This window comes from Platalea leucorodia, assembly GCF_965183815.1.
Source record: "Platalea leucorodia genome assembly, chromosome: 11".
NCBI lineage: Eukaryota > Metazoa > Chordata > Aves > Pelecaniformes > Threskiornithidae > Platalea > Platalea leucorodia.
In genome coordinates, this window is record NC_138833.1 from 22,179,702 (window position 1) to 22,199,446 (window position 19,745).

The 19,745-nt window shown below is 44.4% G+C and overlaps 1 protein-coding gene across 2 annotated transcripts in view; it reads right to left on the reverse strand.

The window, feature by feature from the left end:
• Nucleotides 1-15,887, reverse strand: part of SFXN1 (sideroflexin 1) — a 29,168-nt gene extending 13,281 nt beyond the window's left edge. For both annotated transcript variants that reach the window (XM_082324422.1, XM_082324421.1), the window contains exons 1-3: nt 15,825-15,887; nt 2,285-2,459; nt 1,468-1,638 (exon numbers count right to left, since the gene is read on the reverse strand). In XM_082324422.1, coding sequence (XP_082180548.1) covers nt 1,468-1,638; nt 2,285-2,448 — 335 coding nt within the window. In that variant the 5' untranslated portion in view covers nt 2,449-2,459; nt 15,825-15,887. The remainder of the gene's footprint in view (nt 1-1,467; nt 1,639-2,284; nt 2,460-15,824) is intronic.
• Nucleotides 15,888-19,745: the final 3,858 nt, after the last annotated feature.

Consider the following 19,745-nt stretch of genomic DNA (forward strand, 5'->3'; position numbering starts at 1 on the left):
AATAACACAGGCAGTAATGGTAACAGGAATGTGGTTCTCACTGGAGGGATGATATGGAAATTAAGAGTGCTAAAGAAAAAGCAGCAGTTGTACCAATTATTCTGTAACAGGCGTGAAAGCAAAGAGGAGATGCTAGAGTAGAAGGTGTGTGTCTGTCATGAGGCTTTCATTCTGAAATGGGAAGATATGTTATTTCTTTAATTACAAAAAAAAAATCGAAAGATTCAGGAGATTTGAAAGTGTATTCTTATCCCCTCTGGTTTCCAGTATCTGAACGAGATGCCAAAGTAACAGTGATAAACTAGCTGGATTTTTTCCGTCGCTACTGCTGTTCTTCCTCCTTTCTTCATGTGCCTGTGCAACTCCCTCTCCTGACTCATCTTCTCCTGTTTCCATGCTACCGCTATGTAGAGGATGTTAGGCTTGCTATAAAGCTCAGGCGTGACTCACTTTGCCTTACTGCACGCCCAAGAGCCCTCACAGATGTAACAAGGAATTTGCTTCTTCCAGTGGTGTGGAGCAAGACGGACGCTACGCTGCCTCGTCCAAGGACTTCTATACAATTCTGTTTGCACTGCTGAGGGCTTGGTCCAAAGAAACCAACGTCTTCCAGGCTAACACACCACCTAGTTTTGAATCTAAGTGACTCTACCAAGAATGCAAAGACAAGGTTTATAGCTGCTATAAGTATTACAGATGATAACAGAACACACATCAAAGAATAACCAGTTAACAGGAAGCAGTGCTTGTGAGTGGGCAGCTGAACTGATGGTTTTATTCATATTCTCGACTGTTTTTTAAACACACACACACATATATATATGCACCATTCAAAATGGCTCTGCCTTTCTGGAGTCTGAGTCAAGAATCTGTAAAATCTCAGCATCAAAACCGCTATTGTTATTTCCTCTGAACCTCCCACCAGTTCTTGCTAACAAAGGACTGTGTCACAAAAATGTTTCTAACACGGAGTCTACTAACAGATGAGACTGGCTTCTGCTGTGGGCTTCACTGTATTGGTGATTCAGGAACTACTGAGGAAAGGGAAGGATCAAACAGGAGCTGGAGAACTCGATGACTGATGGACCGAAGCATACTGAGGACTCAGTTGGCAGACAGGACATCCTACATGCCAGGTCTCTAAGGTTAGAAAGTCTCAGGTGTCTCCTCCTCTTTCTCCACACAACTCTCCTACAAGGACGGGATTTTGGAACCTTCAACTGTCCCAGTTTGAGGAAAAGTGGGATGGTGAAGGAGCGGGGCTAAGGGCTTATCTCCCAACTACTTCTAGGGGAAACCATGAATCAGTGTGAGGGAACGCAGAGAGAGAAGAGAAAAGGAAGCGAAATCTTACATTTTAAAATATTTATTATAAATCTTCTAAAATGCTCTTTCGACAATAACATTTGATTTTCACTTATCTAATTTGTAGGTAAATGCTTTATGTGTTATACTGCCATCACTTACCTATAAAAGGTCATCATACAACCTGTGATAGTCATGTTCATGGGTACCTGAGCTGACATTCGGCCAATCAAGACCATCTTTTCCCCAGTGTCTGGGTGAAAGGCTGAATCATAGATATATTTTGCTCTCCACAAGTCATCTTCTGTCAAGCCAGGTGCCACGATCCCTTGTCTTGGGACAAGTTAAAAAAAAACAAAATGAGACAACAGCAAAAAGCACAACTGTTATAAAGTGCTGCAACCTCCAGTGACAAATGGGGCATCGGAGGATTTTGGGACATTCATACTAAGTTAATCTAGCCTCATAGTTAGCTTGTAGATCTTCAGTTTTTAAATGGACCGGTGAAATAAAAAGAATCAAAACTCCCAGCAGTGGTTATGTTGGCTGAGTTGATATATCCAGCACCAAACCTCTATTTACTCAAACCTGTACTAGATTTTAGAGCTAAAATCTCTGCAGTCATTAGCGTGAAACTTTGAAAATTTACTTTCCAGTATTTAAGAAACTACTTGCTTCAAACAATAGAACACATAAGAGGAAGCTTTAAACTCTGTTGTCATACTAACTATTTTCAGAATTAGACACTTCTGTATTTCAGAATACTTAATAGGGGTTCTCTAACAAGGGTTCTCACATGACATAACTTCCCCATTCATTAGCAAATTTGTTTAAAAAAAAGGCGTTTCAAGCTCTGAAATAAGAAGAAAGAGAGGTGCGATGAATACAGTGTTTTACTATTTTCTCTTAAATATATAACCAGGTACTATCAGTGACATGGACTGTTTTGGGCCAGCAGTAAGAGTGATCAATGCCATACCTGTAATCATGCACAATTTTTCTTGCATTTTCCAGTTGGGCATCAGATAACAAAATATTCCGGGGGTCTGTTACAGTAAAGAAGTGACTGGCTCGTCCAACAAAAGTGCTTTGATCCCATCGGGGCTCCTTGATATTAATATTTAATGGTATATCTGCTGACATCTTCAAAAACTCTGTGAAGAAAACATGAAAATTTGCAATTCAGAATTCCACCTATTTCATAATGTAGCTATAACCTGCAAGATGAAAAGTGGTTACGCTTAGAGTAAAGAACCAGAGAACAAACACCAACCAACTTGCAGAACTGAGGTTTAAAGGGGCAAGTATATATCCAGAAAGCAGATGATGTCAGATATCAATATGGGTTTTAATGAGGTTCGTATTGATAGAAGTAAAAAAGCAAGAACTTAGTTAAATATCTACAGAAATGTTTCGGTGCCTGTTTCCCCAAGACATTTATACATTACATTTTGTAAGAGTACGCGTATCTGATTATGAGGTAGAGAACATCATACACCTGTGCAAATATCTGAGGATGAGGCAGATGCAAAGGAAGTATAGAGATTTATTAACAAATAGCTGTACTAAGTAACAATATACTAATCAGAAGTGTGCTTTATTTCAATGATGAGTTACCGTTTGCTGAAAACACGGTCTTGAAGGGAAGGAGAGATTACATATTTCAAGAGATGCCTGAAGAGCTGCTATAAAGTGCAGCGACAGAAGAAATATTTAATAAAATCCAATTAACTTCTCTGGCATAGCAAAACAAAACAAAAATTAGGAACACAAACCCAACAATTTCTTCTAATAAATGTTGTTTCCCTAAATCCATGTTTTACCAAAACAAAGATTATATAATGCAACAATTTGCCGCATTAGGAGCACACGACCAGATCTCCTAATGAGACTTCAAAGATGGTTAAAGAACTACAATGAAGGGCACTGAACCGACATAGCTGTGCGTTTATGGGGCCCAAAGCCCAGAAAATGAAAAATTACTTCAGGATGACTAAGTTTACTTCAACATCTAATGAAAGAAGGACAGTGCCTGCGTAGCACAAGCTGTATGAATGTTAACTTTCTTAAAAGAAATTCCTGCAACACATTCAACAGCCAGTTAAAAAAAAAGCAAAAGCTCTCCTCCAAATAATGCTTGTAATTCAAATGGCTGAAGTAAATGGGATCTATAAACATACAAATGATATAACATAGCATTTTATCTATCTGTTTTATTAGGAAAAATAATTATGTCCTCATAATGATGATTATGAGGACAACTGATACATATGGTGTAAGCTGCCACTGAAGAGTATTTTCATCTTAACTCAAGAACACCATAAAGTTCTCTGAGACATTTTGGTCAATTTGATGAAACTTATATGATGTAGAACAGAAAAAAAAAAAAAAAAACAACACAAAAAGAAAGTAACTAATCATGTAAGGTGTCTCCATCATAAAAAAAATGTGAACTTCATGGGAAAAAAAGAAATCTGAAGAAGCTATTGTCCATCTCTCAAATGTAATTATGATCCTTCTCTGCTACCTCAAGTGGAAAAACTTGGAAGTCTTTGGGAAAGTAAACTTCTACGGAAATAAAGGCTTAAGTCTCCCCATCTGTCATAACCAGCCCTAAGCCGGCAGCTTTAAGCGCCAGGAAGGAGAAGGAAGCTAATAAATATTTAGAAGATGCTACAGAGCAGCATTTCTAGCAAAAAAACCCCCAGATCCCCCCAAAGTCTGTTCTTGAAAGTGAGCTAACATCGGCTCATAGTCATACAAGAAGGAGATTATACACATCTTTCTACCACCTCTCACAGGAACCATGAAATCAACTTTTTAAGCAGATGAAGGCTGTGTAAAAATTATCCTGCCTTGAACCGCTTATCAGTCAGAATTGCTCTTAGAGCGGGAATTATTCAGGGAAAAGACTGTCTGCCCCGCGTTTACCCACACTTTGCGTTTTTATGCTTATGTAGTAGCACAAGCACGACCCTCATTTAGGACTTCTGTGGTTATTATTACTGTGATTTAACGACAACCAAGTGGCCACGTACTATTTTACGGTGTATCATACAAACATTACAAGAAATATTTGATTTTCTGATAGAAATATTTTGATTTTCATCTGCCAGGAAGAACCGCCGATGACATTCAGGTTGCTCAAATTCTTCCCAAAGTTACATGTGCTCATGAAGTCAATCGAAACTGTGCCTGCATAAGCGCGACGGCACTGAGCACCAGACACGACTGTAAAGCTGTCAAGTTGCAAAAATGCAGAATAACTGCATTATACCTGAAGATAAGCAATGTTTAAAGCGGATTTGGGAAGTCCGTTCTACTCAGCGCTGCCGAATATTCGAGGCAAAGTCCCACGCGTGGTAACAAGAAAGCAAAGCAACCTACTGCTGGTACACCTCACTTTGAGAGCCCAGACTGGATTAAATAAATAATAACGAAGGGTTGTCCTTCACAATCACAGCATGATTAACAGCCAAATGATGAAAATGTCATACCTCAGCCAGTATTACTAAATAAGTTTGTTAAAAATCTATTAGAAAATCCTAATTTGGTGCCACACAAAAAAAAGTCCTTCCTTTTTACTTTTACTTACATTTTACTTTTACATACATTTACCGGTAAGTAAAGTTTCCTTAAGTTAAATAATCAGTTTCTATTAAAAACCCACGGAGTTTGTTTTCATCAAATGACAAAACAAAACAAAGCATTTGGTATGTTTATGTATTATTTTTATGTTAGTTTGTATTATTTATGATAGAACAGTGAAAAAACAAAAGCATTGAATAAGAAAGATCTCTGCTTTCCACTGAGCGCTTCCTTGAACAAATAACCTCCAATTCAACAGAACAGATCTTATTGAATTTCATGCAAGCTAAATCAATTTGGTTAAAATTACACACACAAAAATTATAACTACACAGATATTTCTGTGTCCTGCTCTCTAAATTTTCCTGACATCGGGAGAAAGGCAGAGCTGCCCTGGCAAAGCAGAGCTTTTTGCCTTTGCAGTGCAGAGAGCAATTGTGTAAAACCAAGGCGTGTGCCTACAGATATTGCTGAATTCTGGATAATCACAAACGGATAGCACAGGCTGCAGGTAGGACACCAGCAGGATTGCTTTTGCTTTTTCCTGATAAAAGGTATTAAGAGCTTAAATGCTCAATCAATCCTTGCCAGACGAGTTTCAAATTCCCAGTCCCTACTCCAAATCATCATCTGCAAGGTTGTTTCAAAGGCTCCCAAATCAGTATAAGCTCTCACAGGTTTTATTGCAATAATTCACACGCCCCAGCTATTCAACAAAAGCATAAATCATTCTGAACGCTTGGATAAAGGAAAATATACTGAAGTATCCCCAGAAAACGGTACTGTTAAAAACACGTGATCAGCTGAAATCACAACGCCAGGGTTTTCCATACCTCTCTCCACCCAATGCCGTGCTCTTTCTGTAATAATATGTGAAACCAGAACAAAGGATGAAATAAAGCAAGCTTCTACCAACAAAAATTAAGACCTTCTTATAACCAGCACCGACCTTACTGAGAACTGAGCGCAGAGAGCCGGATTTATCCCTTTCTCAAGGGTTAGAAAGCTCTGTTCACTCGGCACTGACCCCAACGGCAGCTCTGAACCCCCGAGTACAACGAAGACGCCCGCAGCGCAGCGTCTTTTTTCCATCAGGTGTATAGCGCATGGACTATGAGCTATTTGCCACACTAAGTTATTGCATAATTTTAGTTTAATACATTAAAATGGTACTGTGAGGTGAAACAGAAGAATATGCTGATTGTATTTGGTGAATGTTATGAATATTTAAAAGCTATTTGCTCTATAGTGTTTTACCTGTTAAGGAGGTGATCCACTACCCCACAGAAACAGCTGCCAAACATGTGTTCCAATGATTAAAATGAACATTGATAAATGTATTTAATATTATTAGATCCGACCTACCGAATACATTTTCTTGCTCTTTCACTACAGCATTTTTCCCTAGTGGCCTTCAGTTTTTCTTTGGTACAAGAGACCTCAAGGAAAACATATCGTTCCAAAGGCCTGTTCATGTATTAAAATTTGCAGTCATTAACTCAAATAAGTAAGCATAAAGCAAGTACACAAGCAGCATCAGCATTGCTGCTCCAACTTACAGTAAATATAATCATGATTCAACTACCCTCAGATCTTTAAGTTTCACCATCAAGTTAGGGAAGGTCCTAAAGCTTCCCAGGATAATAGAAGGCCAATAAATGTGGTACGGTAGGGGAAACTAATCTTTTCCTCCTCCTTCCCCTCCCATTTCCCTCAGTGTTAAGTTCATTATTGTATGGCAGCTTTTATTAAGGTCTTTACTGTATGCTGAGACAGGGTTTCCCTACAGTGAAACAATAAATCCTAAAACTTCAAGAAAATAAGGCGCTGTAGCAATATATCGTTTACTCAGCTAACCTTGAAGCACGGAGGCGTTTGTATCAGAATTATACATATCTGACATTAGACCAGTAAAATCTAACACTACTTCTTTTTGCAGCTTACTCCAAAGACATTTAGAGGTGTTACCAGCTTTTCAGCACTGTTAAGGTGCATCCTTCTCCCCACACGCAGGTAAAAGAAACAAACAATTAAATAACATAACTTGGCTCAAGACCACAGGTCAAGCCACAACCGAGAGCAGAACCTTGCCCTCCTGACCTGTGCTCGAAGTACTGCTGATACGGCAAGACACGAGTTATTATTTCACAAAAATAACGCCGAGAGATGGGAAGGCGCTGGCTAAGAAGCAGAGAATTCATCCCTCACTTCCAGTTGAATGTTCTTGGCTTTCCGTTCCATGTTCCTGTTTGCTGTAAGTACTTCCACGGTTACGAAGCACTTGACCACACCACAATGCGGAGACACTTAGTAGGAATAGTCCACAATTAGTAGGATTAGGATTATTTTCATGTGATACATTTCTCAACAGGCAGAATGAACACAGATCATGGAAATGAAAAAAAGACTCAGGACAGATTTGGAGAACAGAGTTCTCATGCAGAGCACCTGAACAGGAGATGCTCCTTGGGTTCCTTTGCCCTTTCTTAGTACTTTACCACAAAAGACAGTAAAGACACCCTCCTGTGAACAGTGACATAATGTGAAAAAACAGACCATCTTCTGGTCTAAAATGATAACTGTTGGTTTTGCAAAGCAGTGCCCTATGAAAGCAGGGTGAATTCATTTATTAAAACACTCTTCTCCGCTAAGAAAAAAAAAAAATTGTACATTAGGGTTGGGAAGTCGTTCTATGAATGCTTCCCTATCGATATAGTATTTGTAGGAAACTCCAAGTTTAAATATTTTTATAATTAAATGATCAGTTTCATTAAGAAAGATTAAAAACTGCTTAGGATAGCTTATGTTAATCTGTTTAAAGTTGCCTAATGAATGCTTCATAAAGCAGTCCATAAATAGAAGCTCTTTTATTTCTTTTCACTCTGATTAGCGTATATACTACTGCCTTGTCTGTGAATTGTTTTCATATACTTGGGATACCTCTGTCCACAAAGCCAAGTCCTTCAGTAACAAGAAATCTAAACAATAAGGATCTGCCTTCACTGCAGATGGTTCATGGTTCAATTCAGGATCGTTTCACTCCGTTTCAGTTAGCCTGCCCTGGCGAAGGTGGATCTACAAAAAATAGAAGACTTACCGCTTTCACATCCTATCTTTATCCCCTCCCCACTTGATCTACTCTGTGTCCGCTCTGATGCTCCTTGAACCGTGTGTGCTGATACAACTTACTGCCCTAGCAGAAAACTAATGCAGCAGAAAGAGAAGAGAGGCCAGCTCAGTCTCCTGGATTAGTACGCTGAACTGGCACAGGAGAAGGTCTGGGAGCACGAAAGGTCTGCACGCCCATGCTCCTTCAACAGGCTAAGCAGTGACCACCCTGGGTTACCATTTGGCTCAAGTTCAGGATCTGCAGATGCAGGAGGAGCCAGGCGTAATGCAAATCTTGAAGCCTAGCCTTAAATCTGCAGGGAAGACAACGAACAAGAAACATACAGCATAGATAATCTTAAACATTTTGGTGTGCCAGAGTCAAGAGATTGAAAGTCCACATTACAAACCAAGAAAATGGGTGCAAGAGAGACCTAACTTGCTACGAACCGGAGAAACTCCCAGTCCTTGCGTGTCTACGTAGCAAAAAACAGGTATGATGGTAGAAAGAGCCAACATGATCTAAGTAGTAAGGGTGAGAGAGTGGCCAGGGTGGCCGTAACCCATGCTAGCAGAGTAAAAGCACCCCAAAGACAACACACAACCACTCTGGTTGCCAGCACAAGGTAAAACTCCTGTTTCCGTGCCTTTCTCACCGCTGTTACCCACGCTAGCCAGACTGAGCTAGCAGAAGCATGTCAGCACATGCTTTGGCCTCTCTTCCTCCTTGTAAATCTACCAAGAAAGAGTTAGTGCTGCAGCAGCAAAAAGTAACCCAGCAGGAAAATGGAAAACATACATTAATGGAGGACCCTTGGCCTGTGCTACAACAAAAGACCATGCTTGAAATCACTGTGTCTCTTTAGAAAGACAGCAAACACTGACTTTAATATTACTAATCTTAATAAAGGATAGTATATAGCCTCCAGTCCTGCATAGGATGGGGGCGCAGGACAGGTGTCCACCCTGCAAAGGGATTAGAACTTTAGGTGACAGCTATTTAAGTGCACAAAACCATTTTCTTCTAAAAACATGTATCTTGCACTTCAAGAATATAGGTAGGAACAGTGCTGTTATAAGTTTAAAAGAAAAATCATAAAGACCGTGGGCAGGGACAGACCAGCAGTGCCCACAGAGAAGGAACAGATGTCATGCATACAAGGGAGTGTAAAAAGTTCAGGCACTGGAGTAATATAATTTGGAGACACATAAAACTTGCAGTGAAGTAAAAAAGGTTGCCGAGTTTGCCAGTGTCGGGACTCTGAGTCGTAGATCTGTTACAACGGTGCCTAACAGAACCAGTGAATTTCTGTCTTGAAACCTTACAAGTCTTCCAGCAAATTATTTTTAGAATCAAATCCCCACCTCTTGTATTAAAGAGGCCGTACGATGCTACTCATGACTTATCAGCCCCTATTAGTAAATGCTGAACAGGGAAATAAATCCCATAAAGCAAAAACATAAGCCAATAAAATGTCTATGTACTTCAAAGGGATCCTCTTATAAAAGAAAATGTCCAACTACAAAGTAAAAACGATGACTGTGCACAAAAATGGTTTCATAAATGTATTATCCAACAGCCATGCAGTCATCATCATAAACCGTATGGCTTTTTTTAAATTTTATTTTTATTTAAACAGTGAGACTGTAAAACCGCAAGAAATAGGTACAACACCCTCAATTTAAGTTGCTGAAACAGTATTTTACCTAGCTGTCACCTTAATTTTCAGCTACAATTTGAGAGGGGTGCTGCTGTTTGCATAATCCATTCAAATACTCAATAACAAAAGCACTGTAATAAAACTATTTAAGATTTAATTATTATTTTAACTACAGTGCTTTGTCGAGGGTGTAACTCCACTACCTTCAGTGATATAATTTTCTATATACATTAAGTGTGCCCAAGATTTAAGTTCTCGTTATCCATATACCCATCACAGAATTGTGTAAAGAAAAAATAAAGGACATTTGGGTTAAATCAAATTAAAATAAATCCACCTGAAGCCTGAGATAAGTAGAAAGTTTGCAAAGGGATTGGAAAGTAAATGCACAAATCCTCTGGAACAAAGATAAAAATGTTTGCTTTGTTACAGTCAACTAATGAAGGCAAACTTCAACAACTACCTAACACTCAGCTGTCTGTATATAAACATCTGAATTTACTGTTCCCACAGCTGTTGCTGTTCAGTCAGCCCCAACAGAGGGGAGACCACCTGTGAAACAGGACAAAGCTTTGCATCAACAGTACCTGCCCTTCTAAAGTGGAAAGGGAAACAGCAAAATTACCCAGTCTGGCCTTGAAACAACTCTTCCTCAAACAACTCCATTAAGAGAGGATTTGGGAAACAACATTAAGTTTACAAACACATAAGTTACTGTAATGATCCATACTGAAATGTCACTTTGAGGTCATGTTCACAAGGGAGGATCAGCAGTACCGAGAGGATAAAAGCCAACATCATAACGCAGTCAAACAACAACTATCATGGAAAATATGCAGTAAGGAAGGAAATAACACATATTTTCGGTGTTTCAAACAACAGATCAATTAGAAAGATATTTAATAGAACCGCTTGTACCTGCAAACCCTGAAGCTGGTACACTAGTAAATTAAACTGTAATAAAGAACGGACTACGCTCGCTGGCACATTCATATCATTAAGCCCTTTCCGTTCCCAAACTAGGGCGGCTGGATCCAAACCGCCCATGAAGAACGGCAGCTAAACCCGCCCCTGTGCTGCCGGATTGTCTGGGCCAGCATCAGCTGCCCTGGGCAAAACCGCTCCAGGCTGCGCTCCAGCAAGTTAACAACACGGGCAACCACATTCCCGTGACCGGCAACCCTTTTTGGCACTGTTTAGCTCCCCAGCGCTGACACAGAGGTTTGATTATCCATGTGTTTCACGCTGCGGCTCTTCCTACGTACCAAGGCACATTTTCAGAATTGTAACTGCGATCGTGCGTCAATTAAGTTTTTCATAAACATGTGACTGTCAAGCTAAAGAAGCGGCCACGGCTTGCCATGGACTTGGCATCAAAAGCTGAGCCGAAGATGTGGTTCTGCAGACCGGAGGCAATTAGATGTGGCGATACAGATGGCAGATCACAGGGAGGACACCGCCGCGTGAAACTGCGTTTCCCAAGCGCTTTAAAGCAAATTGCACTGCCAGCCTCTCCTCTGCCACTCTCTCTCCAAATCTCCCTGCTGCTGCCTCCTCATCTCTCTCCCCAACGCTCTCCCAGCCCTAGTAATCGGAAAATAAAAACAAAAAAGCACAGTAGAACTCACCGATAGCTAAAACTAAGGTTTTTGTTCATCTGAAGAGAAACTCGCAACTCCATGTTTTTAATAACCTTCTACAAAAAAATCTTTATTTTAAATCAATAATTCTTTGACTATCTTTTTCATCTTGTACTTTCAATCAGAAAGCAACATCGAACTGAGCTGGAAGCCCCAGTACCAAGCACACCCAAACTTCTTGCCCTCTCTGATCAGATGGAATCATCTGCCAGTTGATGGTCTAATGTTTAATACCAACATTAACTGGAGGGCAAAAGAGGGCCTAAGAAAAAGTGAGAGTGGCCTCTCTTAAAAAATAATTACATAAAAACCAGCACAAAGTCTGATGAACAGTTTTAGTACAAAGGCTACATTTAGATTTGCCACAGAACCAGCAACAGTAGAAGACTTTAAACCTTGTTTAAAGGTTAACAACAGCAGTTGCAGCAATTCTACAAAATGCAGAATCAGGAGTTGTCAGGAGTTCAACTCTCCGCTGTTCCTTTTCAAAGTTCACGTTTTAAACATCACATTGAAGGTCATATACCCACTTTTCAAACCAAATCAATAGCGAAAGGAGTTGCGATGCCTATTTAATTTATTTCAGACAGTAACATACCACTCAATTTTGAACAACCCAGAGATTTGATCAGTTATTTTAAACCCTGTTGCATGACTGAACAATCCAGACGGGCACATGATCTGGGAAATTCTGGGCAACTTAAACTCATGCATCAGCGCGCGAATGATGAAAAGCAGCTTTGCTACCTTCCTTGGAACCATTTATATTTTCTTATGTTACTGACACCTTGTATTTTAACCTAAGTCTTGAAAAAATCCGCTCCACAATTAAGAAACCTTGTCAGGTATGTCATTAATTTTTCCAGTATCTAAGCTAAAATTGGGAATAGAGCAACAGAAAAAGAAGTTTCTTGATGGTCTAACTATGAACCCAATTCTCCAGGTCTGATCTAAATACACATTTGTAAAGCTACGGTCACTGTTCTGAGTCAAGAAGCATCCCTAATGGCAGAAGGTCCATTCCTCGAGAGGTGCAGGCAGCTCAGGGTGCCAGGAGCACGGAGTTGTCAGAGAGAATATTTGAGAGAAACTCGCCCGAGAGCCACCCCAGAAGCAGGCTTCCCTCGACAGACACAAACGCCTGAATTCTCTTGAGTGAGGATCCTTTGGCAAACATCCTTGGATTGGGTACCAGACACTGCTTCACCCTCTATATAGAATTTTCTGTTGCTTTTTGCTTTTATGAGGGCTGGAGTCCAGATTTTAGCCTCCTGCACCTTCCCCTACAGAAGTGAACTCTATTAATGAGAGCAGCCTTTCACCTCTCTTGCACGCAATTTCAGAAAGTCAGCAAAAACTGAGCTGGGGGAGGGAGAAGTCTAAAGAGAAGTCTACCTCCAAAAGCAGTCCAGACAGAATTGCGATAACGAACATTGCGACATCGCACTTCTTGGTGCCCAACTCCCAACCTGCAACCCTCTATCACAAAGCCTGGGACACGCTGGGTACTCCAGCTTCAAAGAGAATTCAAACCAGCCTGCACACAGGAGGGCAAGCGAGTAACCCAGCCAACACAAACACTGAAAGAAAGGTGTAACCTGTACGGTGTCCTTCACCGGGACTTAGACCCCTGACTTCAGGTGATGGAAAGGCACTCAGGTCAGATCATGATTCACAAAATCTCCCAGAGGCAACTAAGTTCCTTTTTTGAAAAATGAGAGTGAGGCTTTTCCCTGCAAACCCAGTAAAAATAGAAGGTAACAGCAGTACCTCTTTCTTACCAGAATCCTAAAGAATAGGAATAGTTCAAAAGTTAGAGCCAGGTGCTGCTAAAAAAACATTTCCTGCGCAGATTCACTGGGAGAGAGGAAAAAAGATTTGACACACTGCGGCCCCTAGATCTTCACTCTTCAAAGCAGTCGCCCAAGAGCCTGGTGTCCAGCTGTCAGTGCCCTGCTCTGGGAAACCAGAGACAGAGGCTGGAAAATCCTGAGGCTGAGCAAAGCACCTGCTGCTATAAAATGGGGAGGAGAACAGCTGCTCTTCTTCCTCTGACATGTTTATAAACCAAAGTGCCCACAGCTGTTTGTTTGTTTGTTTATACAGAACCGAGTTCTTCTGAAGCACTTCCCGTGCTGCTTTGATGGATAAATACTTAGGGACCCTGTTAGGCCTCTTTATGCCTCAAATTGGCTCTTTTTGGGGCTCCTTTGCCTGAACAAACTCAGATTTTTCTTTTCCACAAGCAATGCCCACCACAATAGCTGCTACGTTGGCTTAGGAGAAAAGATGGGAAATTAAATACCCTCTGATGAGCAAAAGGTGACCTGTTCTACTTTAGAACTACAACACAACGGCAAAGCAACACCCAGCTACTACCCATATTTTAATTGCTCTGGCAAAGAAAAGAGCACAATGAGTTCTCCAGAGATGTCAATCATGGCAGTATAATTATTTCAAATGAGAAGCACTAATAGATCGTCAGGGGAAGAAAGCACTTTTGCACGATGGCAAAAGAGCACATATCAGACTTACGGGGGTCATTAAGCAACGGTATTCCTTTATTTGCACTACGTTTGCTACCACAGTTCGAAAGAAGCAGCACAGCTGATGACTGGGAGAAGTCTGATGCAATGTACTTAAACCAAATGTTAACAGAGCCGCTTGCCAAGTTTGCCTTCCTCGAAGCAGCTTCTACCAGTAAATACCTAGTTAAATCACATGGGAAAAAATTTTTGTCTGCACAATGATTTTTCCTACTGCAATCCTAAAAACAAACTGAACGCTGGAGAAGGCAAATCATGGCAACACTACACGATACTTTTTTTTTTTTTTGCTTATAAATGTACGTCCCGCTTGTAGCCTAGCAACAAAAGCAGCAGTCTGCGTTAAGTGGATAGAGCTGGGGCTCTCTCCTCAAAACAGCAGCCATCTTTGGCATGTAACTTGACAAGAGATTTCATCATTCGGCATTAAAGCGACCTCCAGGTGTTAGAGGTTGCCGCAGCCAGCTCAGCGGCGTCGGCTTTCGATTTGCCACCTCTTCTCCCGTCGCATGAGGTATAGCGCGGAGACACGTCACGTGCGCGCTTCGTCTCTTCGTTAAGGAAAAGAAAGCTCCTTTGCTCAAAAGGGTTAGCGCAAGCTCTTATTTTATTTCAGGCCTGATTGCTGCAAGCTTGTCTCTGCTCCTCATTTTTTAACGCCCCCCGGGTAAACTGAGGTAGGATTATCTGGCTCTACCCAGGCATGTTCATGGCCCTCTTCTGTGGTTTTTCACTATTTCGTGTATCTTTTTATGATAGGAGCCATGCAGGTGATTTTTTAATTGCACATCGGTACAAAGCCAGTCCTCACCCCCCCCGCTCTCCCAATACCCATTATAATCACAGTAAATTATTTATAATTCAAGAAATTTTTTTTTTTAAATCTATACTCATAAATAAAACCCCTGCCTCTGGCTACCAGGTTGTCTGACCTCCAAGTTATTTGGCGCGTTCCTCCCCTGGACAGGCCGATCCCTCGGCAGGGATGCTTATTCCTGCAGGCCCGGGATCCGCGCCGCTGCCACGCACCGCCCTGCGACAGCCAGCCCGCGCTGAGGGGACGAGCGGTGGCCGGGGGGACTGGGGAGGTTTGGGGGGCAGGAGGGGAAGCAGGGGGCTGTTCCGTGGGCAGGGAGGAGGCGGGAATGGGGGGGCTGCGGCCGTTGTCCAGGCAGCACCTCCCAAGGAGAGGGGGGACCCGCGGGGACAGCGGCTCTGCTCCCTCAGAGGGGATGGGGTGACACAGGGGCCCCTGTGGAGGGGACGGGGGTGACACACGGGGCTGGGCCCCTGTGGAGGGGACGGGGGTGACACACGGGGCCCCTGTGGAGGGGACGGAGGTGACACACGGGGCTGGGCCGCTGTGGAGGGGACGGAGGTGACACAGGGGCCCCTGTGGAGGGAACGGGGGTGACAGGCTGGGCCCCTGTGGAAGGGACGGGGGTGACAGGCTGGGCCCCTGTGGAGGGGACGGGGGTGACAGGCTGGGCCCCTGTGGAGGGGACGGGGGCGACACACAGGGCTGGGCCCCTGTGGAGAGGACGGGGGTGACACACAGGGCTGGGCCCCTGTGGAGAGGACGGGGGTGACACACGGGGCCCCTGTGGAAGGGACGGGGGTGACACACGGGGCTGGGCCCCTGTGGAGGGGACGGGGGTGACAGGCTGGGCCCCTGTGGAGGGGACGGAGGTGACACACAGGGCGGGGCCCCTGTGGAGGGGACGGGGTGACACACGGGGCTGGGCCCCTGTGGAGGGGACGGGGTGACACACGGGGCCCCTGTGGAAGGGACGGGGGCGACACAGGGGCCCCTGTGGAGGACGGGGGTGACAGGCGGGGCTGGGCCTCTGCGGAAGGCACCGGTATGGCAGCGGGGGTGACAGCGGCGCTGGCTCCTCCGCCCGCTCCCCAGCCCCGCGGGGACCCCGAGCCGAGCCCTGCCCGCTCCCGGTCCCGCTCCCGGTCCCGGTACTCACCGCGGCCGCCGCTCGCTGCCGGCTCCGCGCCGCCCCTGGCCCCGCTGCCCGGAAGAAGCTCGCTCGGCGCCGCGGGCGAGGGGCCGAGGCAGGCGGTCGGGCCGCCCCGCTCCGCTTCGCTCCGCCCCGGCGGGGCCGGGCCGGGCCGGGCCGGCGGCCAGGCAGGGGCGCGGCGGTCCCTGCGGAGCGGGCCCGGGGCCGCCCCCTCGGCCCTCCCCTCCCTCCGGCCGCTCCCCTGAAGCCCGGCGCGATCGGGGCGGCCGGGGCCCGGCGGCTCCTCCCGCGCCTCCGGGAGCGGCGGGGCCGCGGCCGGGCGCCCTTCGCTGCCGGTGGCCGCGTAGCGTTGTGGAGACGGCTCAGGCCGCCGTGGTACTTCTAGAACGAAGGCAAGGAGGGCTGCGGTGGCGGGATGCGGGACAGGGATCACCGGTGAGCGGGGGAGCAGCCCCGGGAGCAGAGGAGCCGGTGGCCCAAAGGCAGCCTGGACAGCGAAGGTGGATTTCTGCTTGCTTTCACGTTTTCATCACTCCCACCTTAATACGTACTGCAGAAAGCGACAGCAGCAGGGAAATGTTCGTAGTAAACCACAGTGAAAGAAGCCTTAGAAAAACTGAATCATAGAATCAATCGTTTAGGTTGGAAAAGACCTTTAAGATCATCGAGTCCAACCGTTAACCCAGCACTGCCAAGGCCACCACTAAACCATGTCCCCAAGCACCACATCTCCCTGGCTTTTAAATCCCCCCAGGGATGGGGACTCAGCCCCTGCCCTGGGCAGCCTGGGCCAGGGCCTGGCAGCCCTTTGGGGGAAGAAATTTTTCCTAATACCCAACCCAAACCTGCCCTGGCGCAGCTTGAGGCCGTTCCCTCTCGTCCCATCGCTTGTTCCTGGGGAGAAGAGACCGACCCCCCCCGGCTACAAATAATTTACTCTTAGGTCCTAATCCTAAAAAAGAATAAAAAATAATAAAGCAATGCATTCCCATGAAATCCATTCCAGCTGATGTGAACTTTCTTGCGTATGGTGCCTTAACAATCGCAAATAAGCATGGGTCCTTGATTTTGTTGGAAGGCTGAGAATGGATTTCAGAGCATTTCTTTCCTTTTAGTAATTACGGTCAATCCACATTTTATCTTTGTAGCATCCAATAGCTCCTCTGTTTGATGTGCAATCATTTGAGAATTAATAAAAACAGTAGGGATACTCGTTTACACTGTTTCTGTTCTTTCTCCAGCCCAGCTTGCTGATGAACATGGTGACAGATGCACAAGCTAGATTCCCAACACACGTTTCAAGAATCGGCACATTAATCTTTAAGTCTGATTGATAGTGTTATAAGTCAGCAACGCATGAGCTGGTCTTACCCCACAACTGATGCTGAGTCTTCTGGGAATGGGGGAAAACGGGATCAGATACAGCGGTACTGCGTCCCATTTACAGCCTGCAAACAGTGCTAGTTTACCTCTTCGGTGGGCCAGAATAACGTCCCAACACACGGAGGGCCGATTGCAACTACTGTCTGTAACCCAGCCCGGCTCCTCTAAGCTCTTCTGTTAAAATTCCCTTTGTAACAACGCTGCTCTGTCCACGGGTCTCATCCCTGAAGGGCTGGGAGCTGTGCCTGCAGAGCAATCTGGCTCTAAAACACCTCGAATACGGGGCTGGCAAGCTCTGACCTCCCTGGCACTGCTTGTTGCAGGATGCTAAATGGGAATTTTATATTAAAAAGCCAGAACTCTCCCCAGGTATTAAATATTTGCGGGCATACACTTACTGGTGAAATCTTTGCTGTTAAAACTGAACTTCTGTGAAAAATTGGGTTTTTTTTTTCCATAAAAATATAATTGTGTAGACTGGAGTTCGTTTTCAGCTTTTAGCGAGCCTACTCAGTTTATGATTTTCAGTGAAAAGTTAAGATTCAACTTTCTTTCTGAAACAGACACTCAAATCTCAGACGTCCACCTATGTGTTTCCCCCGTGGCTCCACAACTTCAGTCTCACAGATATATGTATATCACAGTTACAGGTGCAAATATACCAGGGGAGATTCCCTCATGAAAGAGTTAAAACTGGCACTGATGCCCTCGCACTGCATTTTTCTTGCACAACGAAGTTTGTTCACAATTTCTGTACTTGCCTGCTAGCGCCTTTAGCTCTTTTAATCTTGTCAGGCAGCCCCCCTGTCTGCATGACCCCGGCAGATCCAGAACCGAATACATCTTTGATGGTATCTGGCCCTAACGCTTGTTGCTGAAAAGATTGCAATGGCCAAGCAGGGAAAACACCTTTCAGAAAATGGAGACAGCTGGATGTTGTGCACAGAAACAAACCAGTTGCCGGTGGGTGTAACTGGTACTGTGGTGTATGGTTTACATTCTGAGGACCGATGTCTTCTGCCTCTAATAATTTTCTTATATGCCAAAGATACTAACTCGTAAATCTGCTTGAAAACCACACGTGCTCTTTTCTGCACGTCACAAGAGAAACTCTGCTTGCAGACTCTGTGATGTAAAATATACCTACATTCTTGGAGTCGCTACATGGACAGCTACGGACACATTCACTCCTCGAGTTAATAATTTGCTCTATATTCAGTGCAGAGGGTTTTGAACAGCTGTATAACTTCTCTTTCACTAAACTAGTCGCTTCTCCCATTGCTGGGAAACAAATCTATTTTTTTGCCATGAATCCTGGAGAGTCTTGGGATGGCTCTGACCAACCAACAACAATTGCTCGTGAGCCACAAAACTGGAAGGCAAATGGGTGAATATGGGTATTCACAAGGCATATCTAATCTCTGGCTACCTGTGTTTCTTTGTCTGCACTGATTTTCACGCTAAAATGGTTTTGTCTGCATTAAAAAATGCAGAATCCGAGAGGATGTGCCAGCTGCCAGATCCAGATGTGTGTTTTGGCCCGATCCTGCTTCCATTCTGAGTTGAGACCTGGCGGACGGGTCCCGTCGGTGCCCTGCACGAGCAGGCAGGTCGGGGGGTGACTGGAGGGGCTGCCGTGGTCTCCCGCCGGCTCTCTGCCTTGGAGGGTCGGGAGGGACAGACCCCAGAAGGTGGTTTTCAACATATTGATCTGCAGCTAAATAATGTGGATTTGATCTTCCAAAGTCCTGGTCCCCCACAAAGACTCCTTCACAGACCATCCTATGCGACTGATCCATGTAGCTTGGTCAGCCCTCAATTTGTACGCTCAAGCATGTCTTTTCTTACAGGTTCACGCACAGCGTAGCATCTTACTGCTTGAATTACGGTGCAAGTACTAACGGTACATACGGAAAGCACGTGCTTAATCAAATCAGCCCTACCTCAGCTCCTGTTGAAGCATTCCTCTCAGTTGCCTTATTGCCCAAGGAATACATTAGTGAGACTCCTGCAAACCCCCAGATGTACATTCAGTCCTCTGCATTTGTTGAACTAGGGATGAATTGAACCATCTGCATGTTTCCACCTGGAAGAATTCCTGGACTATTACAGGGCAAATTCTTCCCTACGCTGATCAGAAAAGGAGGATTTCTGTTCCTCTACAATTACTGCCTCATCTAAGAAATGTACTGTATTTGCTTTCCCAAGCTTTCCTGTATTCGTAATATTTACATTGGACATTAATGCTTTTTATGTTTTTTTACCATTTCAAATTGGCACTGGGAATCAATAAGAAAAATGAAGAGCTGCTGCACATTGCTTTTATTAACATAAATGCCCAGTAAGTGGCACTGCAGGACCAGGTTTTCCGCAACCCTGGCTCACACCCAGTGCAGCCAAGGCAAGCGTGGGATGTTTCAAGGCTTTTCTGCTCCATGAAAAAAGCAGTTGTAGAGCAGGTGGGAAATGATGTGCGGTGAGGGCTCTGAAGGTGCAGGGCAAGGAACTGGGGTGTGTTCAGCTGCTGGCTCTGGAAGGGGGTGT